Here is a 20,656-nt window from a genome sequence, read left to right on the forward strand (position 1 = left end):
TCCCGGAAAGGAAAAACCCACATAGTATCTCCTCCCATGTGTTTAATGCTTATAAACACCAGTGTTTATAGCTGCTGTAGAGGCGAGGCAAGTTTTTAGCTGGTCAGAACTTGATTTACACCAGTTTATAATCACTGACACAATATTTAGTCCTCATGTTTTCAAACAAGATTTACAGCACAAAACACTAGAAGTCCTACTGACGTTTTCAAATTTAGTATATTTAATCACACAATTCAATAAAGTGGCCCCGTAAACATGTTTATATCCTTTGGCAATAATATTCCATGGCACCAGAATGCACCACACAGTGGAGAACTTAATGATGTAAAATAATCATCGGAGAATAAATGTTCCATTAAGAACAGAGTTGGAAATTCTTACCTTAACACTCTAAGAACCTTAAATCTGTTTTCCTGCAACTATTAAATGAATTTAAGCCCCATATGTTCACTACATCCACTAGGATATTGTGCAAACAGAACTCCAAAGAGATATGGAAGAGACGGACTTGAGCACAGATTTGGCTTGAGTCAATTGGAAAACCATTACTCCCTCTGTTCTGAAAAATAAGGTTAAAACCATTACATGACAAGTTGCTGCTGCACACTGCCAAGTATTACTGCTCAAGCCATTTACAGTAACTTAATTCACTTGTTCAAGACTAAAATAAAATGGTAATGCTTATAATAGGCTTACAGTCATACTATTTCCATATTTCCAGAACCCTTCCAAAATTACTCTGTAGAGTACTAAGAGTGTCACAGCTTCCAGTTTTGATGAGAACATGCCCATAAGGGTGTATCACATGCTTTTCATTTCATCCGCTTGAAATTTGTGTTTGTCTGTTCTGGGCATTGCGGTGCATCCTATTACAAGGACGCAAAACGAAAAGCCACAGCTCCACCTGAAGCCCTGGGTCTTCCCCACCCACCACTGTTTTCTCAACTACTTGGACWTTTTCCCACTATGCTCATCTGAACACTGAGGCCAGAGGCAACTCATGAAGCCTTCAGAGCCCCCAAAACACAATTAAAACCACTGAGCTCTCATGGGACGGAACTTTAACCCAGCCGTTCCACGTTTCCCGTGGTCACTGCCACATAAGCGCAAAACTGAAGAGGTTCTGAGCTTGCCAATAACTAGGAAAYGTCCAAGGAGACCTTGTACCCAGGCTGAGGCCACAGCCTGCCCTGCATTTACATGAGGAAGGCTATGGAATCTCCTACCGCGTCTCCCCAGACCATCTCAGCTCCCCTCCTTCATCCCTCCTCTTGCTGCCGCTGTAACGAGGGCCAMGAACAGCAGCACCGGGAGAGCTGGCTCCTTCCTGTTGATGCAGCAGGTGACATCTTCTCTATCACCATCATTTTGGATCCTATTTATTACCTCACTTTGGAGGACACCGGAATTAAACAGGAATAGCCCTYGCTCTGAAGTCACAGCTGGTATCAGACTTACACCTGCAATTTGTTCAGCAGAACTGTGTATAAACCAGCAGGGTCAACTTCAAAGGATCTAGGACATCCAGGCATGTCTACTCACACAAACGCCTAAACACTGGGATGAGCTATGCCAGGTAACAACCTAGTATTTTAAGGTCATAATGACCCCTGAATGCCTACGTAAGGCAAAGCTCTTCAAAGAAAGCAATCTAGTTAGTACTTTTACTATTAGCATAAAAGTGGAGATTTTCTGCACAAACTTATTATTATGGTGTGTAAACTCAGTATTTAAGCTGTCTACTATGAAATTGCATTGGTATCACTTAATGGAAGAGGTCTTCAGTGCAAAAATAGAGGAGAAAAAGAATACTTGCAAAGGGATGGCTTATCCAAAGTTACTTCAGGGTTGCTACAAGAATGCTGGTGCAGGACAAAGCCTCCATGAGATCACAAGAAATGTTCACGTGTGGGTAGGACGGAGGTGGCTTTTCCCCCCCAAAACCAGGCTCCCAGCTAGTAGCACAGCACAAGCCTCTAGCAGCAGTTAATCTGGAGCAGCTCGGACCTTGCTGCAGGCTTTTACCTGCTCGCAGGGCTGCTTTATAGCTCCGGACACAGCGTCCCGGGGCTCGGCAGGACTGTTAGCAGCCAGGCAGCGCTGGTGCCGGCACTGCTCCCACCCAGGGGGACAGTGCAGCTGCACCCCGGGCTGCACCGCTGACGGAAGGGTGAAGAATTCCCTTTATAAAGCCAGGACCAAGGCCGACACGTTGCGCGCAGGCCCCGAGGGCGCAGACGCACCAGGGCCTAGACGCACAGGAACGCAGGCACACCCAGGCACATCTAGAGTAAACCCTGCGAAAAGCAAACAGACAGCCCCGCTCCCAGAGGGCAGGGACCAACGGGCGCCTGCACGGCCATGCAAGCAAAGAGCACTGCTGAATAAGCGCCCAGCGAAAATACACCGCAAACACACTGAACTGCATGCAGGATCTTTGTGGAGAGAAGTCCAGAGACAACGGCACRGTTTCTAACCTTCAAGCATGTTGCTTTGGCAACTCCACATCCCGTCTCCAAGACGCCTCCCCCCGATCTTTCCCATAAAGGCTATTTTGCCTGCATGACCCGACTCCCAGTCACTTGTTTGTTTTGAGTAGGGTTAAAGATTTTTTTCATCTGTTTCCAACTTCTTTGGATGTCTCCCGCCTTGCCAGGGAGCGCAGAGTTTGGCTTAAACTTGCCTTGAACCGAGCGGTCACTCATTCCATTCATGAAAGTCACTTAATTGGTCATCAGACAAGTGCGCGGGACTTGTTTGTGCTTTAATGACTCTCTTGAGCTCGTTTTGGACAAGTCTTGCTTGTCTCCCGTAACCCTGGTATTTACGAGTTGGAAATGAACGGAATTCTCTGGCGATTGTTTGGCCTCAAACGGGGCAAAAAGCCAGCGCTAAGCAGAGTATGACCAGCAGTGCCAGCAAGCACGTATCTCATTTTGATAATACCCACAAGAAGTCGTTTCTCTTTTTTGCCATTGCTTGTTGACATCTTCCAATGACTTAAAAATCAAGTGGAAGAGCTACCCCGCCAGAAGGCTACATGCGAGCACCTGACAGCAGATACGGGAAAGTCAGAAGAGCCTAACCACAGAGGAACTTCGGTTCCTTCCTCTCCCCACCCCCTCACAAACAAAAAGCATTCATTATTTTCATTTTCGGAGCTCAAGGCAAGTGTCACTTGATACTCATCAGAAAAGCGCTCATTGAGAAGCAGCCTTCTTTAAGAACAATMTCATATTTCATGGTCTGCACAGCTCTCCCAAGACACAGCATGAAGGAAAGGGTTAACACAGCAACAGCTTAAGTGCCAGTCATCTTATTCAGCTGGGAAGGAAAGCCAGGGAGATCCTACCCGACCCACGGCAAACCTGATCTTACATCTGCCAGGCTTCAAGCCCCTTCTGCCTTGTACATCAACACAACCATGGCCTCCTRTAAGGGGACCCTTAAAATTCATCTCTTTTTCTCTGCTAAAAAGTCAACTCTTCACCATTGCTGGATCTTCGTCACACATGYGGCATGAGCACATGACACCACATGGGGTGACATGACCTGACTGTGTCAGGCTGGCTGGATTCCGACATTTGCAGAAACCTTGAGGATTAAATATCATGGGTGGAGAACAAAGCTGAGGTGTACACGGGAGTCGGACAGGAAGACTGTGGTGGAGATACAGCCCAACCCTTTCCTACCTTGAGATAACAGCTTCAATCGCTACTAACTGAACTCTGTTCTTGAGCTCATCCCACCTACTACCTCTAAATATCCTACTGACTCATGTGAAACACAGCCACAGCAGGCTATTTTTACCTCTGAAAACACACCAAAAACCTACAYGTACAACAGAGCCAGGATGCGACAAATCCAAACTCCAATTGTCAGGACACCACAGATTGGCAAGTCAAGTCTGGGGCTTAAAAATCCTAAATACCAGATGCAAGAATCTTCCAAAATATGAAAATTTCACCTTTGAGACAGAGTGAGCCAAAAAAAAGATTTTGTTGAAGACTTCCCTCCCACACAGAGATATATTTCAACTCCTACAGAAGGAACTTTCAAAAAGGTACAATTGAACAAGAGCCTTTGCCTAGAGAGGAGAAGAGGATGCATTTATGGAGACGCATTTAGAGAAGAGCGCTTTGCTAGTTTTTCCCATGGAGGACAGTGCTGGTGTCAGATCCTCCCAGAAGCCAGTGATTCACATCCTCAGCAAGCACTGTTTGGGCAACAAACCACTGAAGGGTGTCTTTTTTGTTAAAGGAAAAAAAAAAAAAAACACAAAAAACACACACACAAGAAATCTTGCAGGGCAGGAAACGGACTCCTGACAAACACTTCCCACACACGCTCTGGAAAATAACTCTCTGCAAGACCAGACAGTCAAGGAAGGCTTACGATAAGCCACTGYGTGGTTAAGAACATTTTTAACCCCAGGGACTTGATGGACAGCATGAAGAGCAATGATGGACAAGCTGGGCRGTAGTCCCCACGCTGTAGCTCTGGGACCTTCCTTTCATCCCGCACTACATTGAGACCATCACTTTTGGTTCAAAAYTCCTGAAACCCATGTGAGCTCCCATCTAGCACCACTGGAAACTCTCCTGGCGGGTGCCTTCTCTGCCTGGACTCCACAGTGCCCCAAATAACAGTGTCCAGATAGACTCACTCTCTTTAGGTGTAAAAGGGGACAGCCAACCAGCTTAAACATTTTATGCAATTATTAAATAACAGCTTTTGTAGAGGTAATCTTTGTAACTCTCTTGGACAGGCTGGTAACCCTTAAAYAAACTGCTGCAGCCAGAGTCGTATAAACATCGAAATAGGAACAGATGCCAGCCCTAGGATTAAATTCATCTCCTGAATTTTTCCCAGATGAAGCCTTAGTGAGCGGGGAAAATCTGCCTCATTACTCGAGGAGTTATGTGCTAGAGTCTTACAGACATGAGAAACCACAGTCTTCTCAATGCAGAAATAAGTGCAGGATTTCAAGAAATTGGCAGCACATTTTTCTCCAAGGGTAACCATCCTCTCCCAGCAGAGTTACTGCGCCTTAGACATTCAGTCTTGCCATAACAGGTGAGCACAGATCCCTTATTTAATTAACCCAGGAGCCACCTAGCATTTTTGAATGCTTTTTTTTTTTTTTTAAAGCAGATTTTGGAGCAAATGTACTATCTTCTGAGGCCAGCATCGCACAGACCTGCACACATTGTGGACAGATGGCTTGTGTAGCAACGCATATTAAAAGCAATCAAGCACCAGTCTTCAGGCCTGCTAATGCAATAAGGCCCAGGAACAAGCTATAATAAACCTGCACTTGATTAGGTTTCCCTTCCCCTATGGAGAACACCAGCCTYGCTCACTTGCATTTTCCAAGGTCCCCTTTCACCACGAAGCCTTGCTCAACTCGTGCACGAGCCCTTTGGAAACTGCACAACTTGCCAAAAGCTCAAAGATGGATTTGGCCCAACACGCATGTGCTGCCTTTGGGGCTGGCCAACTTCAGCAGTGGGGCCACCACTCCTGCTGCCTCCTCCAYGCTGGCAGGTTCCTGCTGCCAGGACAGACTAAGCAGCTGGCTATGGGAAGGGTTGTTTTTAACCCCGGAGCTACCTTGAAACGAAAAGCCCTGTGTCGGAACAAATTTAGCACCCAGCGTTGCCCTGCGCATGAACAAGTCCCAACGAGAGCATGCCACCAGAGCGCCTGGAGACTCAGGAGCACAACAGCACCTATGTGGCTCACGGCACCAAGCACATACTTGCCCTTTCCARTCTAAGGAGGTTAAAATCAGCAGGCCATGAGGCAGGAGGGCCTGGATGACAGCTCCACGGGTTGGGGACCCCATGCGCTCCTACCCATGTGCAATTTCCACATTAGTCCACCATTTCGGCTCCCCCTCCTGCCAAGAAAAAAGCAAAAAAATCCACTTGAGGGTATTCAGCTCTGCTGATCGCRGGAGATTTCTGAAAGAGGGCAAACGCGAGACGTTTGCACAATGCCGTCGGCAGCATGCGACGGCGGGGCCGCACACAAAACCCTTGCACTGAATAGRCCGACGCCAGGCAAAGCATTCAACTACTCTGCTTTTTCCAGCTCTTAAATGAGCAGGCTCTTCAGAGGAGGGGAGGGAGGCTACGCCAGCCTCCCGAGCGAGGGTCGAGCCAGCGAGCGGCGCGAGGTTGGCCAACAGGCACAAAGCCGCCCCGCTCGAAGGCGCCGAACGCAAAGCACCCGCAGCCAGAAAACGGCACCTCTGTAAACAGCCAGCGGGCAYGGTCTTAGGAAGGGAAAAAATGAAAATTCCCCCAAACTCATGCTATCGGGGCAAGGTCCGTCCCAGGCCAAGCAATGCCGTCTCAGCTGCGGGAAATTCCCAGAGGAGCAACTTTGGCCCAGCTGAAGGGATATTTCAACCGAGCAGCAGTTGAACTGAACTATAAAAAACAGTGAAATATCGATGCTACCATTTCTGTCTGGATCTTATTTTGAAGAAGGGGACAGGCTCGTATTAGAGGATCAGACCGACATCTGCAGATCATTAAACTGCAGATGCCAGAGGAGAGACTGCTTTTAAACAAACCCTCTGCCTCTCCGTTTTGGCAGGTAGACAGGCATTAATCCCTGAGCTCRTGTGCTGCCTGCCAGAGTCATACTGGGATTTACACACACGCTCAGGGCTGTTCCTCCCCAGGCGTAAAAGCAAGTATTTAGCAGCAATGGGTGCATCTGCCTTCGCCAGATATTGCTGGCCATTTCCATGTTACCTGAGGCCTGGGCACAAAACCTTGAGGTCATCAAAAAACAAAACAAAACAACAAAGTAATTTGACTGAGAAGTGTCTTCCAACRTGATACATCTGATTTCACATGAGGACAAGCCTGCATGACCTAAGGTGTCCTCAGCACACTGCCAACACTCCTGTTGCAGCTAGATTCACTCTGAAGACCCCTGCAGCGACAGGCACTCATGGGCACCCTGCTTTCCAGCARGGATCTGTCCCTCTCCAACACCCTCACCTACTTGCTTTGACGATTTTTTGCTCAAAGCAAGGTCAAGTCTAGCYTTGCTCCAGCAGCAACAGAGCTGCAAGCCAAGCACTATCCCTGGTGAATCACCGGCCGAGAAGATCCCGGCTCCCAACATGGCAACTGAGCAACTGAGACCATGAAGTCCTACCACTCTCCATTTTTCCAGCATCACCCCTCGACTCCCCACTCTTTCCTTTCGACAGGGCCTCTGATCCTGACCCACTTGCCATAAGCTCTGTTCTACCTGCCATCATGGCTCAGCTCCCTCAGYTGTAGGTAGCTTTTTCCAAACAGCTGCTTTCTAGCTGGTTATTTAACCAGAGGCTTCCTAGCTTCACTCTTACTTGCCCACTGCAATAATGTGCAATTACCAGACTTGAAAAACAAAAGGGAAGTGAAATCTCATTCCGGCCTGCGCTGCCAAGATCTGTTCTTCAGTCTTTCGACTCCGAGATTACCACATCACTTCTTGCCTCTTGGCATATCATTTCAGGATGCTTCTATAAGCAAGTGGTTTTACAMGGAAAGATAACTTTTTTACACATATCATTTTGGTCTATGCTTCCACCYTCTGCTACTCAATGGGTGGAAGTCAAAGGCAACACTATCAGCAGTTTCTGTAAGATGATTTCAAGCCCGTCTTCATGTGCTGTACAGACTGATTCAAAATTTGGCATTTCCMAGACTTACAGAAGACTTTGACTCTCCATTTTTAACAGAAGGGCTTTGCTGGTTCTATTCTTCACCTTTGGAAACAGCTAAAGAAAGGAAATAGGTATTTGCTAAAATGAAAGGATTGTTTAGAGGAAAATAAAGATTTTCAATATGTAGGCTGTTCTGAATCCACTAAAAGAAACCAGTCATACAAGGTTAAAACCACTTCCCTGTGCAAGGAAAGAGTAGGACCTACAGTGCAGACACTGCATGGTTTAGACACCACGGTTATACTGAAAATTAACCACTGGTTTCTTTGGCCATCTTGGGCAAACTGCCTTTGCCCTCAGGATTTCCATCTGCAGATCTAGAAAATAAGAGCAAACTGAAGTGGCACGAGACCCAACGTCTCCGAGCATGGCAGCACCGCCGGTGCTTCATCTTCAGGATGAGATGCTGGGACTCTTGGGGAGAGCTCCGAGGAGACCCCGCTGTTCAGGAAGATGTGGAGGAAACYCAGCCCTTGCTCCTTCACCGAGGGCCAGGGACTTTCCAGTGTGCCAACCCTGCCCTGAGCTCAGGTCATTAGTCATCGRGAGCTGTCCCCAACCCTCTGAACCGTTTAAGCCGTTTGGAATAATCAGCATTTGCCATCTGAGCTGGAACACGTCCATATTAAGGACATGGGTCTCATTTTAACACCAGCCTCCCAACCTACTACTAATTTTAGGTTTAGGCTGTTATTTAAGGCATGTGTTATGACTAGAGAGAGAGCATGGGGCATAAACGCCAGCTCACAGGAGGATAAAGACAAGCGAAATGCTCCGCGGTAACAATAGCTGTTCAGGATGACAAGTGTATCACAAGCATGTCAGCAATTCAGTATTAAGTGCCATCAGGAACCGGGCACGAGTTTGAGCCACTGCTTTCACCGAGGTCTGTCAGAGCAGCAACTACAACGTGCACACATGTAATTTTTAATGCTGCAATTCCTGCATGTGGATAATTCCAATATTCTCACAAAAACGCTCTTCAAAACAGTAAGTCCTTGCAAAAAAAACCCCAGACAAAATCCCACCCCTCAATTCTCTTTTGGGAAGGAGCCTAGCCATAGCAAGACATCTTTGCTCTGACGCTAAGCAGTGCTACTGCCTCTCTGATTATACTTCACTTGGAACCAACGGGCACAAGCCAAAAAAAAAAAAAAAAAAAAAAATCCCTCCAAAGGTGGAAAGTCTTCAAGGTCTGCTGTGCTGGCAATGCTGCTGTTGCTCTCCTGATCCTCCCAGCATCATCAGGGGTGCAAGAACTGCCAGGGTGCTGGCACAGTTGTCCACCCCTCCCTAAGCAGAGCTCCACAATCTTCCCTTTCAAAGGTTAAAGCTGTTTACTCAAAGGATTAAGAGGGAGGAGATGGCAAACAGGGGCAGGGAGGTGGCTGTGCGTAACAGTTACGTCCCTGCTTCACAGCAGCGATAAACACACCCTGACACCCTTGTCGCTRCAGCCCTTCGGAGCCACCAGACCATCAGGCCCTGCAACCCTGTTCACATATAGGCAGGGGAGATCATATAGAAATCAGTGCACTGCAAGCGTCCGACCCCAGGCCTTCACCCCAGCCCGGAAAGATAATTTAAGCGTAGCTGCCTGCCCAGTGCATCGCTAGTGCAACTACAAACCAGGCTCTTGCACCCAATTTAGAGGCTTATTTGTAGCTTCCTACCATGGAGTGGGCTGAACTAACATAGGACAGAAGAAGTTTCCTCTCTGGAAAGCCTGGTACATTTGTTCCCAGCTAGATTCGCCCACGTCTAAAGTATCATTTCAGGTGACAGTCTGCAAAACGTGATTTGGGTACAAAAAACCACTACAGCAGCAGCAAGCTAAGCCATAACACTTCAGTTCTGCAGCACATCTTAGCCTTAGGGTCAGTTAATAAAAAAGGCCAATTCCTTTTTGCTATAGCCTTGAGGTCAGTTAATAAAAAAAGGCAAATTCCCTTTTGCTATGCTTTCTGGTGTTTCATGTAAACAGAGCATTAAGAGCTGGATCTTTCAATAAGAAAAGCCAGAGAGGGCTTCACACATTGCCTTGCTGCAGAAAGGTTTCACACCTGAAGGGCCAGGGCAATGCCACCAAATAGGAGCTAACCAGCAGGGCCGCCCCAGGCACATCCAACACAATTTAAGCTACAGCACAGCCGCACGTAAAGCGAGACAAAACAGTCGGTTTGTGCTWGTCTTGCCTTCACTGTGTGAAGTTCAAATGAAGACTTCTGATGGCAGAAGCAAGTCCTGAAGCCATCCAGGCACACAGGCACCGCTGACCATCACAGAAAGGATCAGGAGTGAGGTGTAAAACAGGTCAGGCAGGAGTAATTAGGGAATTTGTGCCTCCGGACTGTAGAGTCTGGATCAGATACTGGGCCAGTTTATTAACTAAGTGCTGTTGCTGCAGATACATTCTGCATATTTCCCAAGACCRGGAGAAAACTTTGCAAATATCTTATGAATCCCATGTCATAGCCAAATTCAGCTTTTTAAAGGAAGACAGAGGGAAGATCAGGAGTGATTCATTTTGGGAAGCACACAACRACCCGCGAATTACACTGTCCTGCAAAGGATGACAAGATCTGGGAGGTGGGGTTATACCTAAACGRTCTTACTCAGCCTCATCGCTCACCATACATTATCTTATCTGTGAAGTTTCTCTGACCTAAATTAACCTCAGTGATCTAATACACAGCACTGCCCACAACGGGAGCTCTTTGCACGTGGGAGAAGGGCCACCTGCAGTGCACGTGGGTTGAAAAGCCAGGTTAGGAAGCATCATCTCTAGTGTTGCATCTGCTCTGTTACACCTGCGTGGCCAGCTAAGCCCCAAGGTCTTAGGGCTGAATGAAGTCCTTTCACTTTCAGGCAAAACAAACAACCCCACCAAACTAAAAGTCTGCCTACTCCAGCTACATCACCCACCGTAAGGGATCCCAAGAGACAGACCCCTTCTCCCCTGCGTTATGCCTGAGCAGTTGAACTCCCTGTGCCCCTCCATGCAAACAGCATCAGCTTCTCAAGCTTCCTTTTGGACATCAGCAGAAAAACTAGCTGCAGGAGTTTTCATATCTGCTCAAGTCAACATGCACTAGTCTCTGAACTTGATCGCTGCCCAAGCTGTATAAATTCAATCCCTCCTCTGAGATGACAGAATTCACTGTTTCCAGAGAAGGAAAGAGTGAGAAATTCAACCAACCCAGGGAACTGGTAATTAAGGTCTTGGAAAAAAAACACTGAGTCAGTAATAACCAGCCGTTTTTGGCCATTAAACCACGGCCGAATCAATGAACCATAGTATTTCTTAAAGCACACACAAGTAAAACTGTTTAATAAGGTTCTGCGGCCCTGTTGCGGATCACTCACCACAGCCTCAGGGACCAGTTTGGGCACCACAGGTTTAAGGCACAAAGGAGTGCAGAAATTACTGAAAAAAGTTATTGGAACTTGTTGCAAGGGGAAAAAAAGCCCAACAAACTGCAACCCGAGAATTCTAAAGAGACAAAAGTAAACTAACAGCGCAAACACAAAAGGAAGCACAAAATTCATTCCAACAAGATCTTAATTGCTCTATAAATACACTAACGGAGGAAAAGAAAGTGGGGGTCTGTTAATCAGCAGGAAGGAAAACCCAGCACATGGCAGAAGACACCCTACTCAAAGCCTTCTTTGCCTTGTGCTTAAGCACTCAACGATGATTTTCACCAAGGACTGATCTCTCTTAAGCCTTTAAATCTTTTTTTCAATCTGTTCCGTCTTTTTTTGGCCCCCCTTGTTAAAYGTGCTTTTCTGAAGGTTAACTGTAAAAGGATGTTTAAGGCTGAGCAATCTGAACCTTAAGAACTGCTTGTCAGTACTGCCTTTGCAGGGTAAGGTGGTCAAAACTGCCACCGTCGCTTTGCAGAGGCAGAACTGTGCATCCCTAGTAGGGAGATCACAGCTCCTCATAGCTAATAGAGGTTGCTCATGTTCATGCCATCATTAATGGATAGCTGATTTTCAGAAGTCTCCATTTATGAGCATCGCAGTTCACCTTTAAGTCTCATCACAAAGTTGACAGCAAGTCATCTGCCTAAAGCATAGGAAACACTAAAAAGCAAACTCTCCAGGAAGATCTGTTCTCCCTAAAYACATGAAGTGGGATCCATACATAATACAGCCATTAAGGATAACCTTTCTCACTCCGGCAAAGGAAAAAAGCAGAGGAAACAAGCCAGTAGGTCAAGATTTAGGGGAAAGAACCATAAATTGAGGCACAGCCAAGAAGCAGGGGATGACTCAGCCTTCCAGGAACAAAACTGGTGATGGAAAAGAGAAAGACAATCAGACCCACGCCTGAGTCACGGAGAAAATAAGGAGGGAGAGAAACAGAACCACCATCGAAGGAGAAAAAGGGGARTTTTTCAAGATCCTCCTAGCAAGGGGGTAGGTGAGAAGAGAAGGAGCAAGGACAGGAGCTAAGGAGAGCAGGTAACATTCTGTCCATTAACCACTCCTTCAGAAACAGTTAAAGCAGGAGCAGAGAGATGTCATGGGAGCAGGGATGGGGAGACAGAGGATGGGGAGGAGGAGCTGCAGAGGATTAAGAGATAGTTGAGGAACTACAGTACATGGGTTTTGGATTGCTRCAAAGCCCCAAAAACTAGAAAAGCAGCTGGTCACCAGGCATGAGGGCAGCTCATCAAAAGCACCGTCTGACATCTGCAACTGCCCAGAGGAAGGAAAAGCTTCTTCAAAACCTGAAGGAGGACAAGATACTATTCGCTCTAAGCCTGCTGCTCAGTTTGTTACAATTTGCCGTTTGTTGTTACTATCTGCYGTTACAATTTGCCGTTTGTTGTTACTATCTGCCGTTGTTACTACTCACCGTGCCCATTGCAGTAATAGATCCACTTCTCCCTGTTCTGCGTCGGGGTCGTGGATTTTTTCATGATAGCTTTCTCCACAATGGCACTGGGATCTTGCCTAGGTCCCTTCTTCAAAGTCCGTGAGCTCTTCCTGACGCTGCAGACAACTATAACCACGAGAACCAGCAGCAGGAAGAGGACGATCATCCACGGCAAGTGTTCATTGATGTCGAAGTGCTTGTGGGTGCTCGGCGGTCCTCTCCTGGGCGGCCTGTACGGGATGCTGGACTTCTCACTGCTCGTCATCTCCATCGCCGGCTGCTTCTCGAGCGCTTGGCTGGTGTGTTTGTGCCGGTAGTTCTGCACGTGGCTCACGGCCCCGGAGCCCGCAAGGATCCCGCTGGCACCGTCCGTATCATTCACTGAGGTTTCGTTGTAGTACCCCGTCAGGTCCCCTGTGCCGTTGTACGCGTGTGGTGTGGGAGAGGCTGCAAAACYGGGAACTGAAGAGTTCAGACCTGTGAAAGGAAGAGGGAGTGTGGTGTCATGGCACCAGAGACGCAAAACAGCGTAATGTCATGGTCTAAGAACTGTCTGGGCATCTGCTTGGCCAGGAGACCGAAATCCAATGCCAGGCAGACAGAAGGTAAAGAGGTTAAGTTAAGGTTTGGATCTAAGAACAGATGGCTACGGTTACAGAGTTAAGTTCAGGATAAAACTGACCTTTGCTGGTTAAGGTTAGTGGCAGCTTGTTAAAAACTGAGTGATTAAAGGGATGTTGTCAATCTGTATTTGACCCAAATTCAGTATTTTTAGAAAACCACACTTTTTAAAGTTTTATTAACATTAGTTTTATTTCAATTCTTGGAAGTTTGGTATTTGGGCTAGAAACCCCTGGTGAAAATCTGGAGGCTTATTATCTCTCTGCTGGATACCGAAGGGAGCTGATGAGTTTTCTTAAAGAAGCACAAGCATCAGCTCAGCASCACAAGCTGTTGTAGAGGTATCGACTACGTTTCTGAAAGTGATGTGAGCTACCTAACCTTCCCTTAAGATCTATTTTCAACCTTTACTGAGTTTTCTTATCAATAAATTATGCTTTACTGACAGCTCTCAAGTCCTAGTGAGCCATGTAACCCAAAGCCTCGTGAGAAGATGAAGGGCTGCTGCAGCAAGAACTAGAGCCCACTTTGGAAACTAGGCTTTCAAAGATTGTGTCTCATCCCCAATAAGACTGARAGAGGGTATAACCATCTGTAAAGTGACTTTGTCTCGGATTCAGTTACTCAAAGCATTCTGATCAGGACACCAACAGGGAAGAAACTTTAACTTCTACCTAATTGCCTACAGTTGATTTCAAAGTTCAGGGAAGATCCTCCCTTCCTCTCCCAACCACATATCAACATCATATCAAGCTTTGAGACCTAACAAAGTAGAAGCACTAGAGTTCATTAGCGTCAATACTTCTCTGCAATTGCATTTACTGGCTAAGGCTTGAAGGCCACTACAAATTGCATTTTGTTGTTAAAATGCCCCATTTGAGACACCTAAAAGAGGTTCTTCCTTTGAGAGTGATGAGGACCACCTCAAATGAGGCTGTCTCCTACCCAAGGAGAGTCTTCCCATAAAGATTGTGATRATATATTATTTCTAATTAAGCTTCAGAATGTCAAGTTAAATCCAGTTTTTCCCACAAGTGATAACTAATGAATGTCTCAGAGGTTAAAAAAAGAAGCTATGTCACAGTCTAGGTTCCTTGATCTCTGTTCTGGCAACAGTTTCAGTTAAAGCCAATATGTTTGCACAGTACAGGCAACATGTGGCAGGGAAAGCATGGGCATGAAAGCAATGAACSCATCAGGAAACCAGTCCAGTGGAGAGAAGCTTTCCTCTTCCCCCTCTGGATCTTCTCTGTTGCACCAGCTCCCTTCTCAGGTTTGGCAAAAATGCACAAATACTTGTGCCAGCACAATATATAGATGGGAAAAGTGGCTGGGGAAAGTGATGTTCATTTAGCCCAAATAGTAGCACAGCCAAAAGTCTAACCATGACTGAAGTCTCAGTGAAAACATTGTTAAATGCAGTTTAGCAAAAATAAGGGCAAACTGATATACTCTGGAGTGTGCTCTGGCCAAAAAACAGAAGCACCATGCATACTTTAGATCAGGTTGCCTTTTAACAGCATAAAAATATCTACAAACAGCAGCCTCAACTGAGGTAAGAATGCAATCACATGGCTGAAAATATAGCTATATTTCAGCAGCTGACATTACCTTTGGGAAGATAAGCGGCTGATGGAACTTCATAGGGCTCTCCACCCGCTTCTGGGTTTGATGAAGACGAAGACGTATTAGGAAGAGATGCTGGAGAACCACAGACGTTGTCACTTTCTTTTGTCCCTGGCTTTATCACCACCATGTTTTTCCCAAAGCAGTCAGTATATGTTTTGCACTTCATCACACTAGAAGGCACATCAGAAAAGGTACCACGAGGGCACGGCTTGCACCTAACGTCTTCCGTCTCGGTTCCTTTCTTGCGGACGCCCCAGCCAACTGGGCACACTGTATAAGGGATGCAGGTGTCATTAGTCTGAAACGTACCAGACAGGCAAGTGCACTCGCGGTCAGTCAAGGCAGTACAATGAGTTTTCTCAATCATTGGCAGTTCACAAGGTTTCCTACAAGCGTGGCATCGTTCTATGCCGTTCTCATGCTTGGTAAAGGTCCCATCTGGACATGGGCTGCACTCTCTTAAGGTACTCTTTGTACAGTGCTTAGACACATAGGTTCCTGCAGGACATTTGTCGCAGATGAGCTCTTTGTTAGTGGCACGGTCGAGGTGGCGGTACTTGCCAGAGGAGAGGCTTATGGCATTCTGTTCAGAGGTCAGCTTTGACTGAGCATCAGTGGTGCCAAGGAGCATGAGCAACTGAAAGAGAGAGGCAAAGTATTAGTCAACAACAGCACACAACTGGAGTCCTCTCCGCCAAACACTCCTCCCGGAAAGCACGTTGCCAGTTCCTTGCAGGATCACTAAGAATATCATCCCAGGACTGTGGAACCAGGGAGAAGTTCTTGCACCGAGGGCAGAGAGCTCACTAACGTTAGGGTGGAGGAGAAAGGGCACTGATGACAGCATGCTTCCTGGACACTTAGCCAGAGCCTGGATAGAGGGAGTTTGCTATGAAGGCATTAAGAAATGACTATGACTATAGTCCTTAAATTTGATACCAGGCTCCTCAGCAAGACTAAGCATCATTTACAGTGCAACCCTGCCAGGGCAGTAAATACTACTAGCTGTGTTTCAGCAGTACGTGCTACCTGGCCACCCCAAGAGAGTTCAGAGCAGCTTTGCATTTCAAGGGTGAGAGGTTCAGCAGGAACCCAATAACAGTCAGGCAGTTGCTGAGAAGACAAAAACACTGGTGGCAGCTCTGACCTGTAAAACTTTCTTCCTCTATATTTGTTAGTCTGCTGTTTTCAAAGAGTTACCTTTTAAAATAACACAAGACAGGAAGAAACCCAAACCAGCATGTGTTACCAGACTATTTCTCAGCTGCTCTACCTTCCTCCTATCTATACGGCACCGCTCGCGCTATCTGTACAGTGGCTTCCATTGCTAGTAACTTTGGCAAGGCTGCAAGATTTTCTGCTTTGGGTTTCCAGCCACATCTGAATTTACTTCAGGCTGGATGTATTTGCAACAGAAGAGGGAAAAAACAATGCTATTTTTAAGCTCTTTTAGGGGCCCTGCTGTAATGTAGTTCCTCATTGCATCATACGCAGGTAAAAGGTCTCCGCCTCTTTTCTTGAGCAACAAGCCAAGCTCCTGGACACCAAACTGTACCCAGMTGGGTTTGGCTATATTACAACTAGAGGACTGTTCGTCTCTGTACCTATTACCAATTCCATGGTATTATTCCCTTAWTTTTTTTGCACCAATTCCAGCAGGCTGCTCCATCTCCCCAAGAGAAGCTACACCTACCAAGCAGGACCTCCACTTCCTCCAGAAAACCTTTACTCTACAGGTTTCACATCAGCTATGCCAGCAGGGATAACATACTGAGAACAAATGACACGTCAAGGAAAGGCTGTCACAATCATTACCTTATTCGCCATGCGAGGCATTAGAAAACACATTTTCAAATAGCTGAAGGCTAAGACTTAGAAAGGGGGAGGGAAGTAGGGGAAAAAAAAAAAGAACCAGCTCACATTACCTTGAATTTCCAAAGGTGATTTCTTAGACCAAAAGCAAATAAATTTTAAAAGAACCTGTGATCCAGACCAAAGACCCTAATGCTTCTCAACTGACCAGCTGGGGACATGACTCGCTTTGCTGTGCTATGCGGGACCTTGGTTTCGCTCTGCCGCCTATTCTGGGATACCAGCCAAAGAGAATATATTCAAAAAAGCCTCCCAACAACATGACTCTGCAGAACACACATAGCAGCAGGGCAGCAAGCTGTGCCGCATCATTTTTGGTGCAGTCACTTGCTTCCTGGAAACACATGCTCTGGCAGCACATTGCTGTTTCACCTGCTAAATAATTTATGGCTCAGGGTTTGTACAAAACACTACAAATATATATATATGTTTTTTTCCTGAAGCAGCAATTACAGAGCAGACAGAAGCAGACAAGCCTGCAGGAGCTGACACCGATCCTGCAGTGGCCAGGCCAATTACCGCATGTTAAATTAAAACAAAAAGAGAGACTGCGCTGGCAGTCCGTAAAGGCTTGTGAGGCATTTTTYCCCCCTCCCTCAAGACATAATTTATGAAGCGCTTAGCTAGCTCYGAGGAAACCTGCCACCCATAATCTCTGTGACGCAACCCCAAATTAGCAAGCCAGATGCAACAGGATTCAGTCTCYGGAGGGCTCGCGCAAGTCGTTGCCCAGGGGTGCGAGAAGCAAGGGCTGTTTCCCATAAGACTAGCGGCACGGAGAACACCGCTGTGCCCCCCGTTGCAGGGCTTGAGGGCCAGCCGGTGTCCATCTACCTCAGTCCACCTCTGCAGCTGCTTCTGCTAGCAGGAGACGGGCAAATCTCTAAAGCCGGCTGATCTGGGAAAAAGCTTCTGGCCAGGAACCCTTTGGGAGAGGGCAGCCTGGATTTCTGCTCTGACGCTGTAACGTAGACACTAACGGGGGTGCAAATGTGCTGCTCTCGCTGAACTGAGTGGGATGGGGGATCGGGAGAGTGCTCAGAGCAGCAGCTCTCTCGCCTTGCACGGCAAAGGATGCTGCATGCCACTGGCCCAGGTCCCGATTCCTACCTTTGCACAAGCCAGATCCTGGAAAGTCAACGCACAACCAAGCCAAAGGCTCACACCACGGAGCCCCGTTCTGCTCTCCAACACACACCCTTTAACCTCCACCTCTGGAGATTTTCCATACGTCATCTGGGTAACTAAAGCTGAGGGGACTAACGTAACAGTACCGCAACTCCCACAGCACAGTTTTTGGATCAAAAATGCCATTGCAACATGGGTAAAAAGGCTCCTTACTGTCCCTTCCACACTCAGAACACAACCTGTCCATCAGTGGAGGCTCTCAAGAGCTCCACCACCACAAACACCCCCACATCAAGTAATACATACACCAGCACCTGGGTTAAACATCTCCAGATCTTCAGCTGCAATAGCACTTCCAAGCTTAGGGACAACAGCAAGTGGGGGAAGGCTATCTAGTATTGAACATCCAGTATTTAATAGCATTTGTGCTTCTTGGTTAAAAGAAAAAAAAAATCCAGCTGCTCAGATTTTACAGCCATYGCCACTCAGATCTCTGAAAGTAACAGGAGCAGGGGGACATCTTCAATAAAAAGCATGTCTGCTGGTTAGATCTCCYATCGTCAGGTCTGCTTACCAGCATCAAAAGACAGACCTTCCTGGCTCATCTGCCTAATACACCCAGTTTCAGCAGCAAAAGCGAAAGAGTAACAAACCGAAATCCAATGGCTAAGTACAACCCATTTCATTACTCCAACACCAAAAAAAGCATATAGGGTAGCAAAGAACAAGAAAAAAGAAACTGGTGCAAGACAACACTACAGAGTGTGTCTTGTTTCAAGCAGTTTCGGTGTCACTCTCTGTGTCCGCGTCAGACACGGAAGCAGCTCTGAACGTTAAAGTGCTCTGCAGCAAAAATGCTCAGCCGGGACAACCATGCTCCTTCTGCTCCAGGATCTCGGGGAGCAACTCCAGCTCCAACTCCAGCCATGCGCCAGAACGGCGCTTGTGTCAGCAAAGACGTGCCGGAGGTTGCAATCTACTCCACCACGTAGAGGCTTTACAGCACGAGGAAAGCAGATGGGAATTCTTGGAAACAAATAAGTTAGGGAAAATAAAAGTGCCAAAACCTCGAGCCAGCAATACCCCTGCAGCTGATACTAGGCATGACCCGTCCTACAGCCACCGAGCTTGATGACCATCTTCTCCACCTTGACGTTGTGTTTTATCACCCTCTTAAACAAGGCCCAGTGTTGCCAACTGAGTATAACATCGACTGGGTCAAACAAGCCCAATGGACAACTTGCACAGTAAATCGTTTTTACAGGGCCACGAGCTCCAGGGTGAATGCACGAGGGATGACCATGGCAGAGAAGACAACAGCCCCGCCAGGGCCCAAATTTGCTCCCGATCCTGGTGAGCCTGGCAGCGACGCCAACAGAAAATTGGCAAAATAATGGGAATCCGCAACTCCTGAAACAGTGCAACGCCTCGAGACTGTTGTCATCTTGGTTGTGTATAGCACCACCCCACCTAAGAGTCCTGCGGGCAGCATCAAGGCAATGACAGACTTAAAAAATAAAATAATACAATGAAAAATAAAGGCAAAAGCCAGCCAAACACAGGGCACGTGACCCAGGTAGAGAAAAAAGCTGAAGCACAGGCACAGAGAGCTGTAAGCACGCAGAGACCGTCAACGCTAAACTGACCCTCTGGGAATTGTTTCCAAGAGAAAACAGCAAAATTCCCTGACTCTTGGTTGAAATCGCAGCTTCTAGGCACTTCTCACGCCCAAGGGAATCGGGAAGAGGAGGAACAAGACATTGCAAGAAAGATTAAGTCACTCACTCCCAAAAAGTTGACTGTGACGAGGGTCTCAAGGCAAAGGAAAAAAGTTTTCACTTCTTTAAAAGTAAGAAAATATTTCAGGTGGTTCGGGGGTTTAATGAAACGATGAGCCCTGGGCTTAGCCTGCTCACTGTAACAYGGTCAGAGAGTGAAACGCAGACAGCCGAATGTGCCAAAACGGCAGCAAAGGCTCATCTGGTCTCCATGAGGGAAAATGAAGCAGCCGTACTGACAGCTCCCTATTAAAACRGCAGCTATGTCTACAGCACTTCAGCTAAAGCAGCCCAGGGCCCGTATGCACCATAAATCGCAGTCGCTTCATTCATCTCGCTAAAAAGCTGACGAAATTCCCAAGGCTTTCCAAATCCCAGAGGGGCGCCGGCGAAACCAGGCAGCGCTGATCCTAGGTGAGGAAACGGGGGGAGATAAAGGAGAAAACTACCTTGCCGAGACCCGCGGGCGCACGAGGAGCCCGCAGCGGAGGAAAGCCATCCGGAGACACTTTTCTCCACGCCGGGCAAGGTAAACAGCTATAAACACCCGCGTTACACAATCGCCGCCCCAGCCATCGCTCCAAAACCCAGCGGCCGGGCCGCCTGGGGTTTGCGATCGCGGGAAAGGACCCACCAAATATCGATTTGCACGCCCTTGCGTCGGTCTTTAAAGACATTAACTCCTCGCAAGCCAAAGGGAGCGATCCAAAATTTTGCCGGCGTGTCCCATATTGCTGAACGGCAGCCAAAAAAAAAAAAAAAAAAGCAAGGTCGCAAGCATTCAGGAATTCGGTTTTCCAGCTCGTTTGCTCATACAATCAGTAGATGCAGAGGTCTGAGTGCAGCGCATGCAGGCGTGTGCAACACGTGTGCGTGCACGAATTTGCTCAGGTTCTTAGCTTGATTTTGGAAAACTGCTGTTGCATTTACCCACCTACATATACATAGGTGGGTAAATGCATATATATATTTGTATATACACCTTTTTTTTTTTTTTTTTTT

The 20,656-nt window shown here is 47.1% G+C and overlaps 1 protein-coding gene across 1 annotated transcript in view; it reads right to left on the reverse strand.

Moving 5' to 3' along the window:
- Nucleotides 1-16,820, reverse strand: part of TNFRSF21 (TNF receptor superfamily member 21) — a 35,500-nt gene extending 18,680 nt beyond the window's left edge. Inside the window, exons 1-3 of the mRNA XM_026059425.1 lie at nucleotides 16,802-16,820; nucleotides 14,859-15,513; nucleotides 12,606-13,103 (exon numbers count right to left, since the gene is read on the reverse strand). Of these exons, the coding sequence (XP_025915210.1) occupies nucleotides 12,606-13,103; nucleotides 14,859-15,507 (1,147 nt within the window). The 5' untranslated portion in view covers nucleotides 15,508-15,513; nucleotides 16,802-16,820. The remainder of the gene's footprint in view (nucleotides 1-12,605; nucleotides 13,104-14,858; nucleotides 15,514-16,801) is intronic.
- Nucleotides 16,821-20,656: the final 3,836 nt, after the last annotated feature.

Source organism: Apteryx rowi, unplaced genomic scaffold (genome assembly GCF_003343035.1).
Source record: "Apteryx rowi isolate R43461 unplaced genomic scaffold, aptRow1 scaffold_157, whole genome shotgun sequence".
NCBI classification, from domain to species: domain Eukaryota; kingdom Metazoa; phylum Chordata; class Aves; order Apterygiformes; family Apterygidae; genus Apteryx; species Apteryx rowi.